General features: G+C 33.6%; 1 protein-coding gene across 4 annotated transcripts; it reads left to right on the top strand.

The window, feature by feature from the left end:
• Window positions 1-455: 455 nt before the first annotated feature.
• On the top strand, window positions 456-16,104 carry LOC111699337 (signaling mucin HKR1). Of its 4 annotated transcripts, XM_023469989.1 has the most exons (10): window positions 456-514; window positions 9,284-9,351; window positions 10,132-10,229; window positions 10,731-10,998; window positions 11,086-11,981; window positions 12,741-12,841; window positions 13,490-13,558; window positions 14,212-14,284; window positions 14,636-14,681; window positions 15,481-16,104. In XM_023469989.1, exons 1-10 carry the CDS (start codon window positions 458-460, stop codon window positions 15,575-15,577), a joined length of 1,773 nt encoding a protein of 590 aa, XP_023325757.1. In that variant the 5' UTR covers window positions 456-457; the 3' UTR covers window positions 15,578-16,104. The 4 variants fall into 4 exon arrangements, with proteins under 4 accessions (XP_023325757.1, XP_023325756.1, XP_023325754.1 ...); XM_023469988.1 differs by having other exon boundaries at window positions 10,731-11,939; window positions 15,481-16,102; XM_023469986.1 differs by having other exon boundaries at window positions 10,731-11,981; window positions 15,481-16,102.
• The last annotated feature ends 4,326 nt before the right edge of the window (window positions 16,105-20,430 follow it).

Below are 20,430 nucleotides of genomic sequence, written 5' to 3'. Positions count from 1 at the left end.
CTGCCGATTTTTTTTATCAAATGTCAAAATACAAGACTTACGCTAATTAGTCATTGCTATTTGCAAATTCAATCGTAATCCTAGATTACATCGTCGTTACTCAACCTCCAAACCTGCAGATTACAAACGTCGCAGTAAATTTGTTGAATAAAATATTTGTATCTTATCTGTCATAGCTCTGACATATTTCTAAGCTAAGAAGATTGCCTTTAATACAAAAACTTAGTTTCCAGGCAACGCTGGGTTTCCAAGCAAGTATGCGTAGTTATAATAATAATAATTTTTCAGATGTCAGGATAAAATATATGTACATATACAGATGCGTCTTATGTCAAGGATTTTCTTTTTAGCAGTAATTATCCTGTTTAATTTAAATCATCTATATTTCATGAACAAGTGTTTCAATTTCAAAAAATAAAATCTAAAGACGTAATTTTTTTTATGTTTTTAGAAGAAAATGAATTTAAATTTGTTGAATTTATTGCTCTGTATTCCTGCTCTCTATTGCTTTCAGGTTAGTAAATATTCAGATCATGCATCATGCTGTCTAGTGTCTAGTGTCTAGTGTCTTGAGTCCAGTGTCTAGTGTCTAGTGTCTAGTGTCTAGTGCCTAATGTCTAGTGTCTAGTGTCTATTGTCTATTGTCTAGTTTCTCATGTCTAATGTCTAGTGTCTAGTGTCTATTGTCTTGTTCAAGTGTCAAGTGTCTAGTGTCTAGTGTCTAATGTCTAATGTCTAGTGTCTAGTGTCTATTGTCTAGTGTCTAGTGTCTAGTGTCTAGTGTCTAGTTCAAGTGTCTAGTGTCTAGTGTATAGTGTCTAGTGTCTAGTGTCTAGTGTCTAGTGTCTAGTGTCTAGTGTCTAGTGTCTAGTGTCTTGTGTGTAGTGTCTAGTGTCTAGTGTCTAGTGTCTGATGTCTAGGTGTCTAGTGTCTAGTGTCTAGTGTCTAGTGCCTAATGTCTAGTGTCTAGTGTCTATTGTCTATTGTCTAGTTTCTCATGTCTAATGTCTAGTGTCTAGTGTCTATTGTCTTGTTCAAGTGTCAAGTGTCTAGTGTCTAGTGTCTAATGTCTAATGTCTAGTGTCTAGTGTCTATTGTCTAGTGTCTAGTGTCTAGTGTCTAGTGTCTAGTTCAAGTGTCTAGTGTCTAGTGTATAGTGTCTAGTGTCTAATGTCTAATGTCTAGTGTCTAGTGTCTAGTGTCTAGTGTCTAGTGTCTTGTTCAAGTGTCTAGTGTCTTGTTCAAGTGTCTAGTGTCTAATGTCTAATGTCTAATGTCTAGTGTCTAGTGTCTAGTGTCTAGTGTCTAGTGTCTAGTGTCTTGTTCAAGTGTCTAGTGTCTAGTGTCTAGTGTCTAGTGTCTAATGTCTAATGTCTAGTGTCTAGCGTCTAGTGTCTAGTGTCTAGTGTCTAGTGTCTAATGTCTAATGTCTAATGTCTAGTGTCTAGTGTCTAGTGTCTAGTGTCTTGTTCAAGTGTCTAGTGTCTAATGCTAAATGTTTAGTGTCCATTGTCCTTCTTTTCTAAATTCGTTTTAGATTCGAATTTAGCTTAAAATTTCTAAGAATAAAGGTGCCAAGTGTAATTTATGAAAATAAAATTTTGGGGGGGGGACCCATGTAGTAGTAGTTGACATTAAATTGTCGGCTCGCAAAAATATGGACGATTTTAAATATTTTTTTTTTAGATCGCATTATTTATTTTTAGGTCTTAATAGTTTCAAGTAATTCGATTACAAAAAATAATTTTCCTATATTTTTTAATATTTATTAAAAAATATTCTTAATTTTGTTTTTGAGCTTTCGGCAAAGTTGATATTTAGGAAAATTGTAATTTGAAATTATTTACTCTGTAAACCAATTACAAGTAGATACGTACAAAACGTTTGTAAAATATAAAACATTTAAATTATGACGGAGGTTTACAATACATTGTTTGTAAACGTGACTTTATCAAAATATTTGGTAAGACCTATGCTTACATAAAAATAAAAGAAACGTGAGACAAGTGTTTAAAGGGACTGTAAGGGAAAAATGAAAGGGGGTATAGGCTGAAAGCTAATCACTTTAGCTTTTCATCGAGACCCTTGAGACGCCTATCTGAAGTTCCTAACTCGAGAGTTGATATAAAGCTGTTTCAAACTTGTACGAAAATGCATATATATACAATTTCGTATAGAAATAGTAGGTAGGTTTTAAAAACACTTAGAAATTAAATTGAAAAAATATAATTGTTGTTAAGACTACATCACCCCATGGGTTCCTTTAAAAAAGATCAGCCTTTTCACAAATATAAATTAATATAAAACAAATATAAATTTTTATGCAAAGAGCTTTACTAAAATTAAAATATGCATATTCAGCCATACTGAATNGTGTTGTTGAGGGCATGGGGTTTTTTTTCATTCATTTTTCATTTTGTTTCCACAGCAATTAAATAAGTTTAATAAGTGTATATATGTATATTAATCCCTCAAAAAATAGAAAATAGAAAAACAAAAGTAAATAATTGAATTTTAATCGATCTATTTTTTTCCCCTTTACTAAAAAGGTTTTTAACATAAATTCAATTGTGGAAAAAATCTTACCTTTCACAGTTCTCCAAGGTTTATCGAAGGGAAAAGATTCAGGAAGAGAAAGAATTATTTGTACAGCTAAAAAAAATAATTAAGTATCTAAGTTTTACCCCTGTTTTACTTATAATTACTTATATACAATACCCAGAATTTGGAAAATAGGTCAAAAAAACAGAATATTAAGGTCAACACTGAAGAAATAAAACGCGGGGTAGAATTCTGCAGCTAGGCTTGTATGTTTTGTTTTGCAATGTTGTCTAGCTCATTACTGGTAAAATTGGTAACATGTATAAGAAAAATTTGAAATAGTTTTTATTTGTTTAGTTCAAGATAATTTTTTCGAGCTATAAATAATTAAAAATACTTAATATCAGCCCTGACCTATAAAATCCGACTATATGTTTATTTTTCCCGCAGAATTAGATGATTTGAATAACTAAAGAAAGTACAATAATTTTAATCCACCCCCCCCCCCNCTGTAAAATCCATGGCTGATAAACTTCAAGGACCTTCTAATCAAGTAGAAAAAACAGAGGTTAGCGAAGTCAGAATAGAGAATATTGAAAAGTGTTCCTTAGCTTCACCTCCTCAGAGTAGAAAGCCCTATGTGATTCAAAATGCAGACAAAATAGTAATTATCGAACATTTTCATGGGAACAACTTTACAATGTAATTATGTAAACCCGAAAAGAATGATGTAATATAATATATTTGATGACAGCTCAGTAAAGCTGTATGTACATGTTTTGATCTTTCCTAGATCAAATATTAAACTAGGTGTAGTTTACTATTTTATTCAAAATTGATTGAGAGAGCGATAAATGTAAAAATAAAATTAAATTAGAGAACTATTTATTTGATAAATCTGTATGGATCACAGGGAGGATAATTACTTATCCTCCCTGTAAAGAGGGAGGATAAGTAATTATCCTCCCTGTAAATAGGGAGGATAAGTAATTATCCTCCCTGGAAATAAAAAAAGGAGGGAATTAAAGGTTGGTTATTTCGTTGAACAGGAGATTAAAACTTTAATGACTAATTGAAATATTTAATTTTGGTTTGTTACAGGAGATAAGTCAACAATTAAATGTATTGTAATGAATATTGCTACTATCGATTACAATTACGGACATAAATCTTCTGGTTTGTCGAGATCAATCATTTGCTCAGAGAAAGGGAGTGTACAAATATATTTGTCTTGGTCTTCGTTTCATAAATCCCATTAATGCTCTCTTTCTATATGTTTTTATATATCTCGCAGAGTATGAATGAATGTGATTTATCAGATTTTCATAGATAGATCTAAATACATCTGTTTATGTTTATTCTTGTTGAATCAGTTTCCTATGATATCTGAGGAGTTGTGTTTCGTCTGTCCGAATTCAGTCTGAGCTTTCTGAGCAGCTTCCTCAATCTCAATATCTTGTTTTAGCTGAATTTGAAATTCGGGGATGATGATGTACCAAACCTCTGTAGAGTGAAAAAGTAGATGTTAGTTCCTAGGGTTTCCAATCGGAATTCCGTTGCGTGGAATTGCGCGGAATTGCGCGGAATTGCGCTATAATTGTGAAAAAGGAAGCAATTAAATACTAGTGGAATTGCGTGGAATTGCATGGAATTGCGCGGAATTGCGTGCATCGGAATTGGTTTCATATCTAAAAATCAATAATTTTAAATGTTATTTACGAATTTATGCAGCAGATACAAGAATGGAATTAAATATCTCTGTTTCAATAGTTTTTTAAAGTTTCTTGTGGTTAAGTTACTAATTAACAATTTCATATGATACATTTTTCAGTTGTTCACTTTTTTTGGTTAAAATTGTAAGGTTTGTTTTATCAAAATTAGATATTTTGCTAAAGTGAGAACCAGAAAACTATGGTACAGAAAGACAACATCACAGTGTATTTAATGTTAAAGTTACAAGTCAAACGAAATTAATTAGCAACTTATCAAATCACTTATTCAGTTACATGGGTCTGCTTGAGTCTAAACTGTCGTCTTCCTATGCCTGAGTTTTCTGGTTTTCATGCTGCACATGAATATCATAAAACGAAAGATTAAGTTTAAATTCAATTTTCTTAGCATTTGAGAGTGAAATATTATCAAATTGAATATTTTGTTGTTGAAAGGAATTGTGCAATAATTAATTGCATTTAAAGCGTGCCATAAGGTTTAAATTGAATTTTTTTAAATTGAAACACAACGCAAGAAAATTGGACGGAATTGCGCGCAATTCCGTTGCGTTTATTTGCGCGCAATTATTACGGAATTGAGCGCAATTAAATTCACTTGCGCACAAGGGCTCGCAATTGCGCGCAAGTAAAATCTACTTGCGTTGGAAACTCTATTAGTTCCACATTTTATTGAAAATATATTTAGGTCAGTGCTAAAAATTTTGTTAAAAATCACAAGAAAATTAACAAACAAAAAAGATTATTCAAAATAAAAATTTGGGCTGTCAAATGGACATAAGGGAAACGAACTCAGTCTCTGCTATGCTAGCTGTTCAATGCTGGAGCTGCTCCTAGAGTCTCTGCTATGTTAGCTTTGCATTACCAGAGCTGCTCCTAGAGTTTCTGCTATGCTAGCTGTTCATTACCGGAGCTGTTCCTAAAGTCTCCGTTAGCGGTTCATTACAGAGCTATTCTTAGAGTCTCTGCTATGTCAGCTGTTCATTACTGGAGATGCTCCTAGAATCTCTGCTATGTTAGCTGTGCATTACCGGAGCTGCTCCTAGAGTCTCGGCTTCTTTAGCTGTTCCTACAATCCGAAATGCTTCTAATGCATTCTCAGCTGCTTCCTTTACTAATGGAGCTTCTCCTGAAGTCCCTGCTATATTATCTGTTCTCTCTATCTGAGATGCTCTTTCTGTATTTTCAGCTGCTTCCTTGCTGGACTCACAACAGGTCTGTGAAAAGCTGTTCTACAATGAGCGGCGTCTCCGTATTCCGGATCCTCTGGAGAGTATAGAGCAGTCTCTGATGTACTGGCGGGGTAATCCAGTTCTCCTCTGCATACACTCTATCTGCTCCAAGTCTCCAGTAGCTCTGTTCATAGAACCAGCTGGAGAATATATCTTGACCTGTGGTTGGATTGGCTGGTCTGTAGTTGGACTTGTTTGCCCTGGATATCCTAGTTATCTTGTATATCCTGGGTATCTTAGTTATCCAATATGTACTAGACGTCCAAGTTCTGTTATGTGTCTTGAAATTCTTAGTTCTCCTGTTTGTCCTTTAACTATTTCTACAACTGATACGTGAATATCTGTCTGTAAAGAGCAGCGTCTCTTGTCACAAGATTATCTTATTCTTCTATGATGGGTATGTGGAGAGCTGTCTGTAAAGAGTAGCGTCTCTTGTCTTAAGATTATCTTATTCTTCTATGAGGGGTATGTGGATAGCTGTCTGTAAAGAGCAGCGTCTCCTGTCTTAAGATTATCTTATTCCTCTATGATGGGTATGTGGAGAGCTGTCTGTAAAGAGCAGCGTCTCTTGTCACAAGATTATCTTATTCTTTTATGATGGGTATGTGGAGGGCTGTCTGTAAAGAGCAGTGTCTCTTGTATCAAGATCATCTTGTTCTCCTATACTGGATATGTTGAGAGCTGCCTGTAAAGATCAGTGTCTCCAGTATCAGGTTTAGATTCTGCTCCTGGAGTCCTAAGACTGACTGGATCTTCTAGCTGCTCTAGATATATGAAGAGCTGCCTTTAAAGATCAGTGACGCCAGTATCAGGTTTAGATTCTGCTCCTGGAGTCCTAAGTCTGACTGGATCTTCTAGCTGCTCTAGATATATGAAGAGCTGTCTGTAAAAATCAACGTCTCCAGTATCAGGTTTAGATTCTGCTCCTGGAGTCCTAAGTCTGACTGGATCTTCTAGCTGCTCTAGATATATGAATAGCTGTCTGTAAAGATCAGTGTCTCCAGTATCAGGTTTAGATTCTGCTCCTGGAGTCCTAAGTCTGACTGGATCTTCTAGCTGCTCTAGATATATGAAGAGCTGCCTGTAAAGATCAGTGTCTCCAGTATCAGGTTTAGATTCTGCTCCTGGAGTCCTAAGTCTGACTGGATCTTCTAGCTGCTCCTGTTATATGAATAGCTGTCTGTAAAGATCAGTGTCTCCAGTATCAGGTTTAGATTCTGCTCCTGGAGTCCTAAGTCTGTCTTGATCTTCTAGCTGCTCCTGTTATATGAAGAGCTGTCTGTAAAGATCAGTGTCTCCAGTATCAGGTTTAGATTCTGCTCCTGGAGTCCTAAGTCTGACTGGATCTTCTAGCTGCTCTAGATATATGAAGAGCTGTCTGTAAAGATCAGTGTCTTAAGTCTCTGGTTTGGGCAGCATCTGATACCTTGAATATAAAAAGTGTGAACATTTTTGAGATCATTGAACTTAAAAACTTGAATTCATTTGAAACTATTTTTTAGATTTACAAAAATTTAATATTTTATTTATGCCCTAACGTGGATCGATTCTTAAAAATCTTGGAGGGTTAGACACTTAAAAAAAATATATTGGAAGCACGAGAATTTTCAGGTGGCTTGGACGAGAAAATGAAGAGTGTGGCTCGGACTAGAAATTATTGTGGCTCGTATTTCTCCCCTCCTTCAAATATATTAGTAAAAAAGTCCACGAGTTATTCAATGTACATGGTAATAACAAGAAATCTGTAGAATAGGAAGACACCATTAAACCAAGACTAAAGGGGATTTGATGTTATAAAGCAAATAGATTTTCTAGTAACTTATATGTTGAATCACTTAGTATATAAGTGAAATGGGTTTGTATATACTGCATTATTACTGTGTCTCATGTTCATCGGATCATTTAAAGTCACATCTTCAGTCTAAAACTTCTTACAGGGTTACCCACAAAGGATGTGACTATAAAGACGACCCAAAACTCTAAGAATATATGCCGATTTGAAGCTTGATTTTTTGTTTCTGCATTCATTGGTGTATTTTGATGGTTTAAAGAATGATCCCGTTATCACGAGTTTTCTGATTCTCACCGTGTACCTAACCATTAGAGTATGAAATTTAAATACGAGGAACTAGTAGTATATATATATATATGTCGGAGGTTGCGTGATTATATCAAACAAAGGAAATAATATGTTTGTCACAAAATCACAAACAAAAAGTGAGTTGCTACTTTAACGTGATTAATTTAATCATTTCTCATGTATTTATCTAATTGTATTTACCTATTCATATTTTTTATCTTATCTATCTAAATTATTATATCTTACCAGGCTTTTAACAGGGAATAGGAATAAAGCTTTTAAGGGCGCTTCGCGCCCATCTTATATTTCAAATTTTATTCTGTGAGCATCTTCTCTTTGTATAAAACAATATAAAAGTTTACGAATTTACTAATATTTTTTCGTGCATTTTAAACTTTAAAAAAATAAAAAAACTTTGAGACACTCATTTTGTATGCATAAACCTTCCCTGGGGTCATGTGAGGTCCCACACAAAATTTGGTCCTATCGGTTCTGTCGTTTTGACGTTTATTGGATACAAACAGACAGACAGAATAACAGACAAGCAACGTATATAATATATTTACAAATAGATAGATGTACACTGCAGTACAGTGGCGCTACTCGGGGGAGGGGGCAAACCGAGTTTCGCCCCACCCTCAGAAAATTTCGCCCCCCTCTAGCCCCTCCCCCCCTAACTGGACTCCAGCATCATCAATGATCATGATTGTGGACCATCTTTTATCAAGTTTAGCCATAGAAGACAAATACCAAAATATAATATGGATCATATGAGACTATTAGGAATTATGCAGACTATAACAGGAAAACAGGGTAAGCCCTTTACTGGCAAACAAGGACAGAAGGACTTCGATAAGAAAAACTAATATGGATTATGGCCAGACGAAATGTAGTCAAGCACTGCCAGGAACTACTCACTACTTAGGACTGCACAGACCTATGATTAAGGGACTAGATACTGAACAAATATGACTAGTGGATGAATTACAAAAAAACTGCTGTAGACTGTAATAGGGGACTTTATATACACAGTGAATATGACTAAGCCAGGGACTAACAGACACTAAGAAATACATGGAAAGACACTGGAAGAACAGAAATATTTTGGCGCTTCGCGCACTTGTTTAATTTACTAATGTCATTCGTTTTAAAGCTGTTGAAAGTATTTTTTTTGAAACACAAAAACAAGCCAAGGATAATATAAAAATGGCTTATATATTAATGCGCACAGAACCAACCCTTCAACAATTTTAAAATGCTGTTTTTTTACTTCAAATCCTAAAATTGCAGGGGTTTTTTTGAAAAAAAAATCAACTCAACAAAAATTTCGCCCCCTCTCACAAAAGTGCTAGTTGCGCCACTTTGCTGCAGTGTCCCTCTTCTAGCAACAATTTAAATGTTTATATATTGCGCCCAAACTGCGATTTTTTATTCGTACTTTTAAAAGTCAAAACTCTAAATGTTGCGATTTTCTTATTAACATGTAATTAGATTAAATTTCTAAAATCTAAGAAATTGACATTATTTTCACGGGAATTATTTTACCTTTAACCGCCTATTAACCTCTTCTTGCCAGAAAAAAATTGGGCCAGATCGGTTCAGACATTTTGACGTTAAGTGGATTTAAACAGACAGACAATAAGCAAAATTTATAAATATATTCATCTCATTTATTATTAATATCACATTATTTATTTATTTAGGAATCTACTGATGTACTTCCTCCAGTTAACTCTAACCAAATCGACGAAGCTCTTCACAGTTCTTCAAGGTTAAGATTTTATAAATTCCACTCAGTCGTCTCTTCATTCACATACTTTCTGGATAACCCTGTATTACAAATTTATTTTAAAAATGTTGTACAAAAACGATTTAACCATGATTGTCAAAATCATTTCTAACATTTCTTGGGAGTGGGACACTCAATAGTATAGAAGTCACAAAAGTAGAAATCATTTTACAAATAAATTAGAAAGTATAATGTTACGTTATCCTTTAAAAAATATTTTAACAAATTGTAAGTGAAAATCTAGATATTTAAAAGACGACATTTTATAATATATTTGTGATCAGGCATTATTTAATAGAATTTTTGTAGACTATACAACATCATTTTAAGCAATTAAATATTTGCTAAAGGACAATTGTTACACCCTTGCGAGTCGATTTTTTCAATTCATTCGTTATTGTCCGTGAACGACCCAATTCGTTTTTTTTCAATCGTTAAAAAAATTGATTAGTTAATGCTCAAAATTATTGTTCATTTTCCATCTAATTCGTTCGATTTCTCACTAAATGAACCGTTCAGTAAAATCGTTAGTAGACGAAAGTCGTTTGTTCAATAAAAGCGTCCATTAAGTAAAAATAGTTTTTTCAAGAAATTTTAATCGAACAAATCATTGATCCAATATAAACTATCTATCAATGACTTATTATTTTCTCCAAAATTATGTTTTTTTCTCTCAAATTTTTTTTTTTTTTCAAAAGTGTATTTATCATTCCACGGGCAACGCCGGGCACTTCAGCTGGGAAAAATTAAAATACTTTCAAGGCTGGAAGGACGAGGATGGCCTAAATACAGCAGATACAGAAGACAGCAAAAGAATCAGAGAAATAAACCAAGGAAGGCAAAGCAAGCAGGTAAGGAAGGTAAGGTTATAAAAGTTTGATGTTGATCCCAGCAACCAGAGACCAGAGTTTACGTGGTGTTAAACTCTGCAATAGTCTTGCAATAACTGGGTGATAGGGTTTCCAGCGAAAAAAAATTTGCGAAAATAAAATGTTCGTGAAATTTCGCTTTAATCTGTTTCGAAAAAATGCATAATGTAATAAAACCTGACTACCATGCAATTTTAAAATAGGATTTACATCTTAGATTCTTGTGGAGCTTATTCAAAGTCTAAAAACATTAATTGTTATAAACGGACCTCAAACAAATGCCCATTATTAGATGGCAATACAATCGCAGAATTAAACTTAATTTTGACAACTTTGCTGTTATTCCATCCAATTCTGTTTCGTGGAATGCAGGGGCACACTGAGGGTTTATCCAATTGGGCATCCTTTTTTTTATAAAACCCTCAGATGTGGTGTACCTGCATCCCCTTGTTAAATGTCTATCAGAAATTTTTGTTGTTTTCGTCTGTTTAGAAATCCCTGAGATGACTTGTGCTGCGCCTTGCTCATGCGTTTGTCCTTCATCCAAACCTGAAACTCAAAGCACATATAAATCCAAACCATCAAGACCAGCTGAAACACCAACCAAAACAGCCAGCTCTAACCCAAAAGATGTTCTTACTACCTACAATGCTCCTTCAAGACCAGCACCCTACTCTGTTCAAAAAGGGACAGTTAATGTATTGCCAACAGTAACTTCAGGATCAGGAGGTTCTGGTTACTCTGCACCATCAGCACCAAGTTCCAGTTATTCTGCACCATCAGCACCAAGTTCCAGTTATTCTGCCCCATCAGCACCAAGTTCCAACTCTGCACCATCAGCACCAAGTTCCAGTTATTCTGCACCATCAGCACCAAGTTCCAGTTACTCTGCACCATCAGCACCAAGTTCCAGTTATTCTGCACCACCACCAACTAACTCTGCTAATTCTGGCTTACAGGCATCAAGTTCTTCTTATTCTGGACCAAAATCACAATGCTCTTCTAATTCTGGAGCATCGGCAACAACTTCCTCTTATTCTGGACCACAAATGCCTGGCTCTTCTTATTCTGGAACACAAGCTCCAAGTTCCTTTTATTCTGGACCACCTACACCAATTTCTTATAATTCTGCACAACCAGCACAGAGCTTGTCTTATCCTGGTCCACAAACGTCAATTTCTTCTTATTCTGGCCTGCCAGCACAGAGCTCTGGACCAACAGCACCAAGTTCTTCCTATTCTGGTCCACAAGCCCCAAGTTCTTCTTATTCTGGTCCAAAAACATCAAATTCTGATGTAAAGAAACCAGCTTCAGAATCACCTAAATCCTCTTATTTATCATCTTCAAAACCATCAAAACCTACTTCCTACACTAAACCTTCACAGCTATCTGACCCGGCAACTCCAAGTTCTTCTTATTCGTCACCTTCTGCATCAAGCATTTCATATACTTCGCCATCTGTAGAGCAACCTGGATCATCATATTCCATATCAATAGGGTCCTCTTCACCTGAATCCAGTGGGTCTACAAGTGGTAGTTCCGGTGAGTCCTATTCTGGAGCTTCCAGTTCATCTTCAGCAGGTTCACCAACCGTATCTACTTACACACAAACCCAGGAGGTTTCCTATTCCCCCCCAGCAACCTCATCAAGTTTGTCCTACTCTGAACCTGGGAGTTCAAACTCTGCTTCAACACAATCAGGTACGTCTGAATATTCTGCACAATCAAGCTCCTCTTTCCCAGGTATTACTAACAAAAAAAAACTGTTTGACAAACCTTTTTAACTAGAAAAAATAGGGCCCATCAATCATTATTTATGATTTCATTGGATCCACTCCTGATGCTTTGCAGATAGAGAAAAATAAAACATGACAATAACTCTCTTAACCGTATCCCTGCTGGGGTACTTGAAAACCACGATACTCTGGGTGGGGGGTGGGGGGGGCAATTTGACCCCCCCTTGAAATCCCGTGTTCGATGTCCAAATATGACAACTGATACATCATTGGAAAGCTATAATGCTCTGCTTTTAGAATCCGCAAAAAAAAGGAAATTTGCAAAAATAGATTTTTTTTACAAAAACCAGTTATTATAGTAAAAATGTTTTCAAAACAATATCCAAAAATGATCAAAATATACATTTTTGAAAAGCTCTTGACCATGCTATTTCAAATATGCAAACAAATTGCTAAATTTTAAATAACCTTATATGTAATTAAGAAAAACTAAAAATGTGCAAATTTCTTTGAACAGTTTGCAAAACTTTCTTTGCAAAACTTGTTTAATCCTCTTCTTTATGTTATAGGCTTTCTAAAAAGCTAAAATTTATCAAAATCTGACAACTGAAAGTGGGTCAAAACAATGATTAAGTTTGTTACAGGGAAAATTAGTCATTCAGGCAGTGTGCCTGAGAATTCAGGCAACTGACTAATTAAAAGATTGAACACGATTTTTGGTTTTTAAAGACATATTCTATTGCTTATTTAATATTTATTTTTTAAGGATACCGACCTGGGATAGGGTCAGGTAGTACAATAGTATTAGGACCATCTACAGGGGCTGGAGCTGGAGACATAAAATATGTATATTCTATTGATTCACAGGTATAATTTAAACACAGCAAATTGAACATAATCTTTTTTTAACTATAAACTATGCGTAAAAAAACATTAACGAAAATACCATACCTTTCTTTCTGATTTTTCTTCAATTGGTTTTATAAAAAAAAATCTTGAGATTCTCTCTGTAAAGTTTTATGAGATTTGATCAAAATTTTCAGGTATCTTATCGAATTAATAATTCTTTTACCAGTTTTAAATCGAATAGTTAGCTTATTTATAATTTTTTGTCAGCGGAATCATTTCATAATAAAAAGATTTACAATTGACACATACTTTAAAGATTTTGTAGGTAAAAACAAACGATAGGAAATTTTCTAAATGTATCATAAACTTCGGTTTTTTTAAAACACTAGTTAAATATAATTTTATTTGTAAATATGAGCGAAGGGCTTTATTTTATTTCATACACCCTATCCCACATAATATTAGGTCGTTAATAGCTAAAAATTGCAATTTTCGGGACTAATCAGAAAATTTTAAAATAATGAATCATTCCAGAAAAATAATTCAGGCTAATGAAGATAGAAAATACTAGGGTTTTCGAAAACTATGTGCGTATTTTGGCGTTAAAGCTTAAATATGATATGGGACGCGCTCTAGATTAAAAATACATTAATAATTGTATCCTAGATTGCACCAGATAAAGATAAAGGAGGGAATCCAAATTCTTTAGAATCTTTCCCTGCATCCTTCTATCAAGTATGTATAAGTATTTAAAAACTTACGAAGTTTTAAGGATCTTTCCCTGCATCCTTCTATCAAGTATGTATAAGTGTTTAAAACCTAACCAAGTTCTTTAGGATCTTTCCCTGCATCCTTCTATCAAGTATGTATAAGTATTTAAAAACTAACGAAGTTATGTCTAATTATTATGCAATAATGCACAACATAAAGGCTGACTTAATCTATGTGTTTGTTCATGTAAGGACGTCATTTTAATCTATATTAAAAATATAAATATATTAAGGCAGGTTTTCTTGATCTTGAAAAATTATAGATGCTTTTTTTGTCACTGAATATGATAATTATAAAGAGTTGGGCATTAATATTACAAAATATCCGTTTGTTAGATTTTCTAGGTTTTTGACCTTATAAACAATTACAAAAATTTACGAAGTGTTCAAAATTGTATTTTTTCACTATTTTTAACGAAATTATGCAAACCTTTGACTCTGACAGAAGATGTTAATGCCTGAACGAAGCAAAGTCAATTTTTCGTTAACGATAATAAAAAGTACATAACAAAGACAAATATTTAAGTAATACAGTTTTGAATTATGTTAAACTTTTTAGAAATTGTTGATTCTTCTGAAAGCCTAAAAATATTAAATAAACGTAGAATGATTGTATAGGATGTTGATAAGGATGTATCATCTGATGGAGCTCCCTCCTCTGTGTTTACATCAGCAGAGTTCTCTACTCAAGGTATAATTGGATAGTCTAAGCATAGTGGACTATCATAGTGGTTTTCGAACTAACATAATTCAAGGCAAGGAGGCATGGTCGATTGAAGGTCCTCCAGCCTCAATTCATTTTTGTGTCTCACAGACATGCACAGATTTGTTTGATTAAAATCAATGAAATTCAATAAAAATCAATGAAATTCTAAAAACAAAAATTAAATTAAATGATTTTTGAATAACAAGAGAATTTTAAGATTTAATCGATAAAACGATTGATTTAAATCCTATTAATTCAGTTTAATTAAAAATGTAGTATAGTTCTTGTATATAGGATTATAATCAGAATTATAATCTAAAAAATTGTTAATTTTAGATGATTTCTGGAAACCTTTCTCATGGAATTTTGGTGAAAAAGAGAGGTGAACCAAAAACAGAAATTAAACATCTGCAGGGTTACCCAAAAAGGACGAGAATTCAGAGACGACTGGACAGAATTCATTAATTTCTTACATTTATGATTTTCCATCTATTTCGATCAATTAAAGACTATGCTTATAACAGTTTGTCACTTTAGAAATTTTTAATCCTTCTACGTCTGTAAAATACGAATCCCTTCAAGTACTTGACCGAATCTTAAGCAGTACAGTACACGTACAGGCTATATCAGGAATACCGGGACGGTACACCAAATGAATCAGCCCCTTCTAGAGAGTTTTTAGTGTCCAACTCATGAATTCAAGGTTGTCATTTAAGTCTCAGCCTATTCTATGAAGTTAAAGTTCTGGATTGAAGAAATCTAAATCTGAACATAAAAAAGGGTGCCTAACACTTCCCTAATATAATCATTTAAAGGAAGTGTTCGCTAAAAATGAAAGGAAGGGGGTATAAGCTTACGTCCAAAAATATTCGATGGTGATTGCTAATATTCTTCTATCTGTTGCGTCTATAAGGATTGTGTTTTTAAAATTTATATATCGCTTACAATTTGTTTTCACGGCTGGCGCTGAATTTTCGAAGTTGCCTGGAACATACGAAAATGTCGTCTTCATTATCAAAATCCTCGAAACAGAAAGAAGCTGTTGATTAAAAAAGCTTCTCTTTGATTGTTTAAATTTGTAATTCGAAATAAGATAGTAAACAATAGAAATTTGAATGAAAAAGTCGTCTTTATTGCATTGATATAACCGTAGCTACAACTAAATTAAATATTTTATTTAGACCCAGAAATGCCCGACGAGTAAACTTAAAGTTCCTTGTTCCATGTTCCAGATCTGCAGTCATGTTTGATTTAGACTTTTCAGTATCTAACTGCTAAAATTTTACAGGACCATAAAAAAGGGCATGTGCCTCTTAGACCTGACATTGCTGAAACTGAAGTTTTTGAATGTTCCATGCTACAGATTCTGTAATTTTTATTTAAACTTACTGAAATTTGAAGCTCTTTAAAAATATATAGCGAGCACCATTAATTTATGTAATAAGAAGACGACTGTTAGACCAAGTTTTGATTTTAAAAATTTCTTAAATGTCGTCTTTATATTTCATAGTTTCGTGGGTCCTATAAATTATAAAACATTTAGCGGTTATTTAGTGAAAAAAGAAGCAAGGATGATTATCACTCTGCTGTTTATTGGTGATTACTTTATCATCAAAATATGTATTTATTTATTTATTTTAATTAAGTTATCTTTCCATCTATTGTTTTTATATTATAATTTGTAATTTATCAATTTATTGTTTTTAATTATGATTTGTCAGTATACATGATATTTGGCCATTTTTGCTTGTCATATCAAGGTTTCATGTTTTCAATCATTTTCTCCTCTTTTTTCTTTTTATTGACATTGTAATCTTGAATTAATAAAACGTATTCAAATAAAGAATGTAAACACTCAGCAGAATCTTGGCCATATTTTAGAAAATCAATTTTAAAGGAACTGAGCTGAAATCTTTTGAATGGTGGATATCGAGATCATAACTTGATCTCCTCTTTTTCTTCATCTCCAGAGCTGAAAACTTTAGAATGAGATATCCTTAATCCCGATCGGTTAATTAATCGGAACATTAATAACAAGAGGCGAACAAGCATTATTTAATCTGTAGATTAAGAAAAAGAGTGGATCAAGCATTAATCCCGATATCCACCATTCAAAAGTTCCTAGCTCAGATTAAATTATAATTCTTGTTCTCCTCTTGTTATTAATCTCCAGATATCAATGCGCAATTCACAACAGTATTAAGTATCAAATGGATATCAATGTTTTTAATTTTGAAATCTGATTAGTTTCTATTGTTGCTTCTCTACAAACGTGACGTGCTACAAAGAAGAATTTTTGTTTAGAATTTAAAGCTTGAAAAACGACAATATACTCCAAATTATTGGTCAGAAAAAGGCTTCAAGGGTACCATTGTGGATTGAGCATTGTCATCTTTGCATGGAGGGTCACTTAAAAAACGCTTACAATCCCTCCAACATGTTGCTAGGAGAGTAGGCTGTGAAAATAGTTTAAATTTAGAATAAACTAAAAGACTGGGAATTTTTTCCTCAAATAAGATTTATAGTTTATCTTCTAAAACTCCATAGAAACGATATGTTCTGAAACACATGTTCAATCTTGAATCTCAGTTTCTAAAGTCAATCATTTTTACAATTTTTACTTAAATATAAAAGGGACTGTTAAGGAAAAATTAAAGGGGGTTTAGGATGAAACCAAAGCACTTTAGGAAATGATCGCGACCTATATGAGTTTTCTCTGATGTTCATGTCTCGGGACATTGATACAAAACTGTGTCAACTTTATACCAAGGCTCATATGTACATGAGAGATGGCATAGAATTCAAAGATTTAAACAGATCATATTCAGCAAATACGGAACAAATCTAGAAAATTACTATAAAACAGAGGACACAGATTTGTTTCAATATAAAGTGCTTAGGTTTCAGCCTATGCCCCCTTTAATTTTTCCTTAACAGTCCTTTTAATGCAATCATTGCACAACAACCCCACTCTATTTCAAAATATTTAATGAATATAAACTATTTTTTCTTTTAAAACATTAATCTTGTTTTTGTGATTTACTATGCAAATATTGTTATCTTAAAATCCAGACGTATTTCTGAACTAATCGCACATCATAATAAGGATTTATTGTTTGCCTTTAAAAAACTTCAAAATAGAAATTTTAAATATTTTTCTAAAATGAATGCTTAAAAGTTCTGTTTAAAATTGATAAGAAAACATGCACATTTTGAAGAAACCCCTGCTTACATAAAGTATTAGTTCTTCCCTTTAACATTCAGAATTCGAAGTCTAGAATATATTCTATTTACCTGAAGTGAAACTACATGTGCTCCCCCCTCCATGTTTAGTTCAAAGGTTCTGCAGACCTTTAATCCCAACTTCATGAAACTCAGGTCAAACTTCAGCTACTCGGCATCCAAAGTTCGGACGTGTATACCATTGCAGTCATCTTTGTTTACCGGTGTTTATTGATTTCTAAATTTCGCAAAATTGCAGTTTTTCTCTACTCTTTCGAAACATGTGTTGAGACAAATGATAAAGTACGACTATCCGATTGTTGTTCCTTAGCTTTCAAAGCTGTTTTACTTCAGATGTTTCAGTTTTGTTGGGATGGTTAAATTCTTAAAAACAATTTCATTTCCTTTCCTAAGAGAAGAGAATATAGTCTACAAATTTAAATGTGTAGATTTATTCTTGACCTCTATCTTTTTTAGAAGTATATATGCTTTTTTGGACGCATATAGTATAAATTGGTGGATTTTTTACTGGAGGATCAACCGTGTTTTTATTTCAGCAGGTGCACTTAAACAAGTTTAAAGCACAATTGAATTAAAAACATATCTCCCTCCCCCCCCCCTCTCTCACTATGAATTTTAAGTTTCAATGGAATATAAATGTAAGATAAATGTGACAAAATGTAAAGACAAATCTAAAATGTTATCTTTGTCTGTTACATTTTTTAAAAATATAAATGGTTGAAGTTTTTTCTTTTTTATTTTAAGATAAATCATGATACTAATTTTTCTGAGACTATAGAATACATTATAAACAAATATATTTCCCCTCAACCCCTCCCCCTTCAAGAATTCCCCCGGGACCCGGACCCCCCCCCCCCTACATCCCCTTTTAATATTACGCATATGTTTAAGATATTATCAAGCATATGACAGATTTAGAATAAATAAAACGATATGATATCTGATAAACATCACAAATTTTACTTATAATCTAGCTTATCTATACAACTATACAATATTTTATTTTTATTAACAAGGATATTAGAAAAAAAGATTAAAAAAAACTAAAATCCAACAATTGTATATCAATTGCATGTTTGATGTGACTATCAGAGGTTGGATACTGGTTAATGTGCACATCTTTCCTCATTTCAAATCCATAATTTGTTTGCCAATCTTTGATCTAGGAGGATAATTCTACAGCTTAAAACTTCTAAGGTCTATGACGTAAGAATGCAAAGATATAGGGAAGAGAAATTAAAGTTTGTCGCGACTTTTTTAGCTAAATACAAATACAAGAACACACGTGGTAAGTTTCTACGTGACACTGTTAAGATAAATGAAGGAAAAATAATAAGATTATTTTATTCTAAAACCAGTTTCAGATTCTAAATACATCTCTCAAAGGAACATTTCAAAAACTTTTCAAAGCATTAATAAAATAATTACTTGCGACAAACTCTAATTTTCAACCCTTTTCCGGTTTCCCTAATTCTATGAACTTGCCAGTGGCTGATTTCCATGTAACAACTTGCCGGCTGCTTGATTCTATTCAGCAACTTTTCCTTTTTTTCTAAAGTTGTCGAAAGATACAATTCCAGCTCACACCAAACTAAAGTAATCTGTCAAGGGACACAATTCCAGCTCACACCAAACTAAAAAAATCTGTCAAGGGACACTATTCCAGTTCACATCAAACTAAAGTAATATGTCAAGGGAAACTATTCCAGCTCACACCAAACTAAAGTAATCTGTCAAGGGACACTATTCCAGCTCACACCAAACTAAAGTAATATGTCAAGGGACACAATTCCAGCTCACACCAAACTAAAGTAATATGTCAAGGGACACAATTCCAGCTCACACCAAACTAAAATAATCTGTCAAGGGATACAATTCCAGCTCACACCAAACTAAAGTAATCTGTCAAGGGACACTATTCCAGTTCACACCAAACTAAAGTAATCTGTCAAGGTACACTATTCCAGCTCACACCAAACTAAAGTAATTTGTCAAGGGACAAATTCCAGCTCACACCAAACTAAAGTAATCTGTCAAGGGACACTATTCCAGCTCACACCAAACTAAAGTAATCTGTCAAGGGACACAATTCCAGCTCACACCAAACTAAAGTAATCTGTCAAGGGACACAATTCCAGCTCACACCAAACTAAAGTAATCTGTCAAGGGACACAATTCCAGCTCACACCAAACTAAAGTAATCTGTCAAGGAACACTATCCAGAGATATTTAGTAGAAAATAATGTTTTGAATTTCTAAAATGTAATTGAATACATTTTGTTAATCCTTGCATAAAGTCAAAACTAGAGAAGCTACGAGGTCACAAAGTTAACTTAGAAATGGCGCCTAATTTTGTATAATAAAAATTTGCTCGCTGACACTTTGCCCGTTGCGCGGCCCGGTATCCTGGTTTTGCCTATGGTAATTGGCATTAATACGAGCTATTGTCCGGTTGACATTGATAGCTCATGATATCGTGCCCATTGGTTTGGCATTGATCAATTAAGTGCGTGTGAATCCGTGTAGACATTGATAGCTTATTGTTCCCATTGGTTTGGAATTGATCGATTAAGTGCTTGTGTCCCTGTAGATATTGAGAGCTGGTCATGCACATTGGTTTGGCATTAATTGATTGACGAGATTGTGCCATTGCTAGCTAGGTGAAACTGAATTATACCTGGATAGATACAGCTCCAAGAAACCTTTATAGAGTAGGGTATTTACTACAATCATTATTGTAAAATAAGTATCACAGGATAACTATTTACTGGATCAATTCATCGGTCCTTTGCATCCTTTTCTTAATTCTCATTTATCAATATATATGTTTGATTCATCTATCTATCTATCAGTCAACCTATCTATCTATCAATTTGCGCTATCACATG

Source organism: Eurytemora carolleeae, unplaced genomic scaffold (assembly GCF_000591075.1).
Source record: "Eurytemora carolleeae unplaced genomic scaffold, Eaff_2.0 scaffold344, whole genome shotgun sequence".
Classification (NCBI taxonomy): domain Eukaryota; kingdom Metazoa; phylum Arthropoda; class Copepoda; order Calanoida; family Temoridae; genus Eurytemora; species Eurytemora carolleeae.
This window is presented reverse-complemented; position numbering and strand designations above follow the sequence as displayed.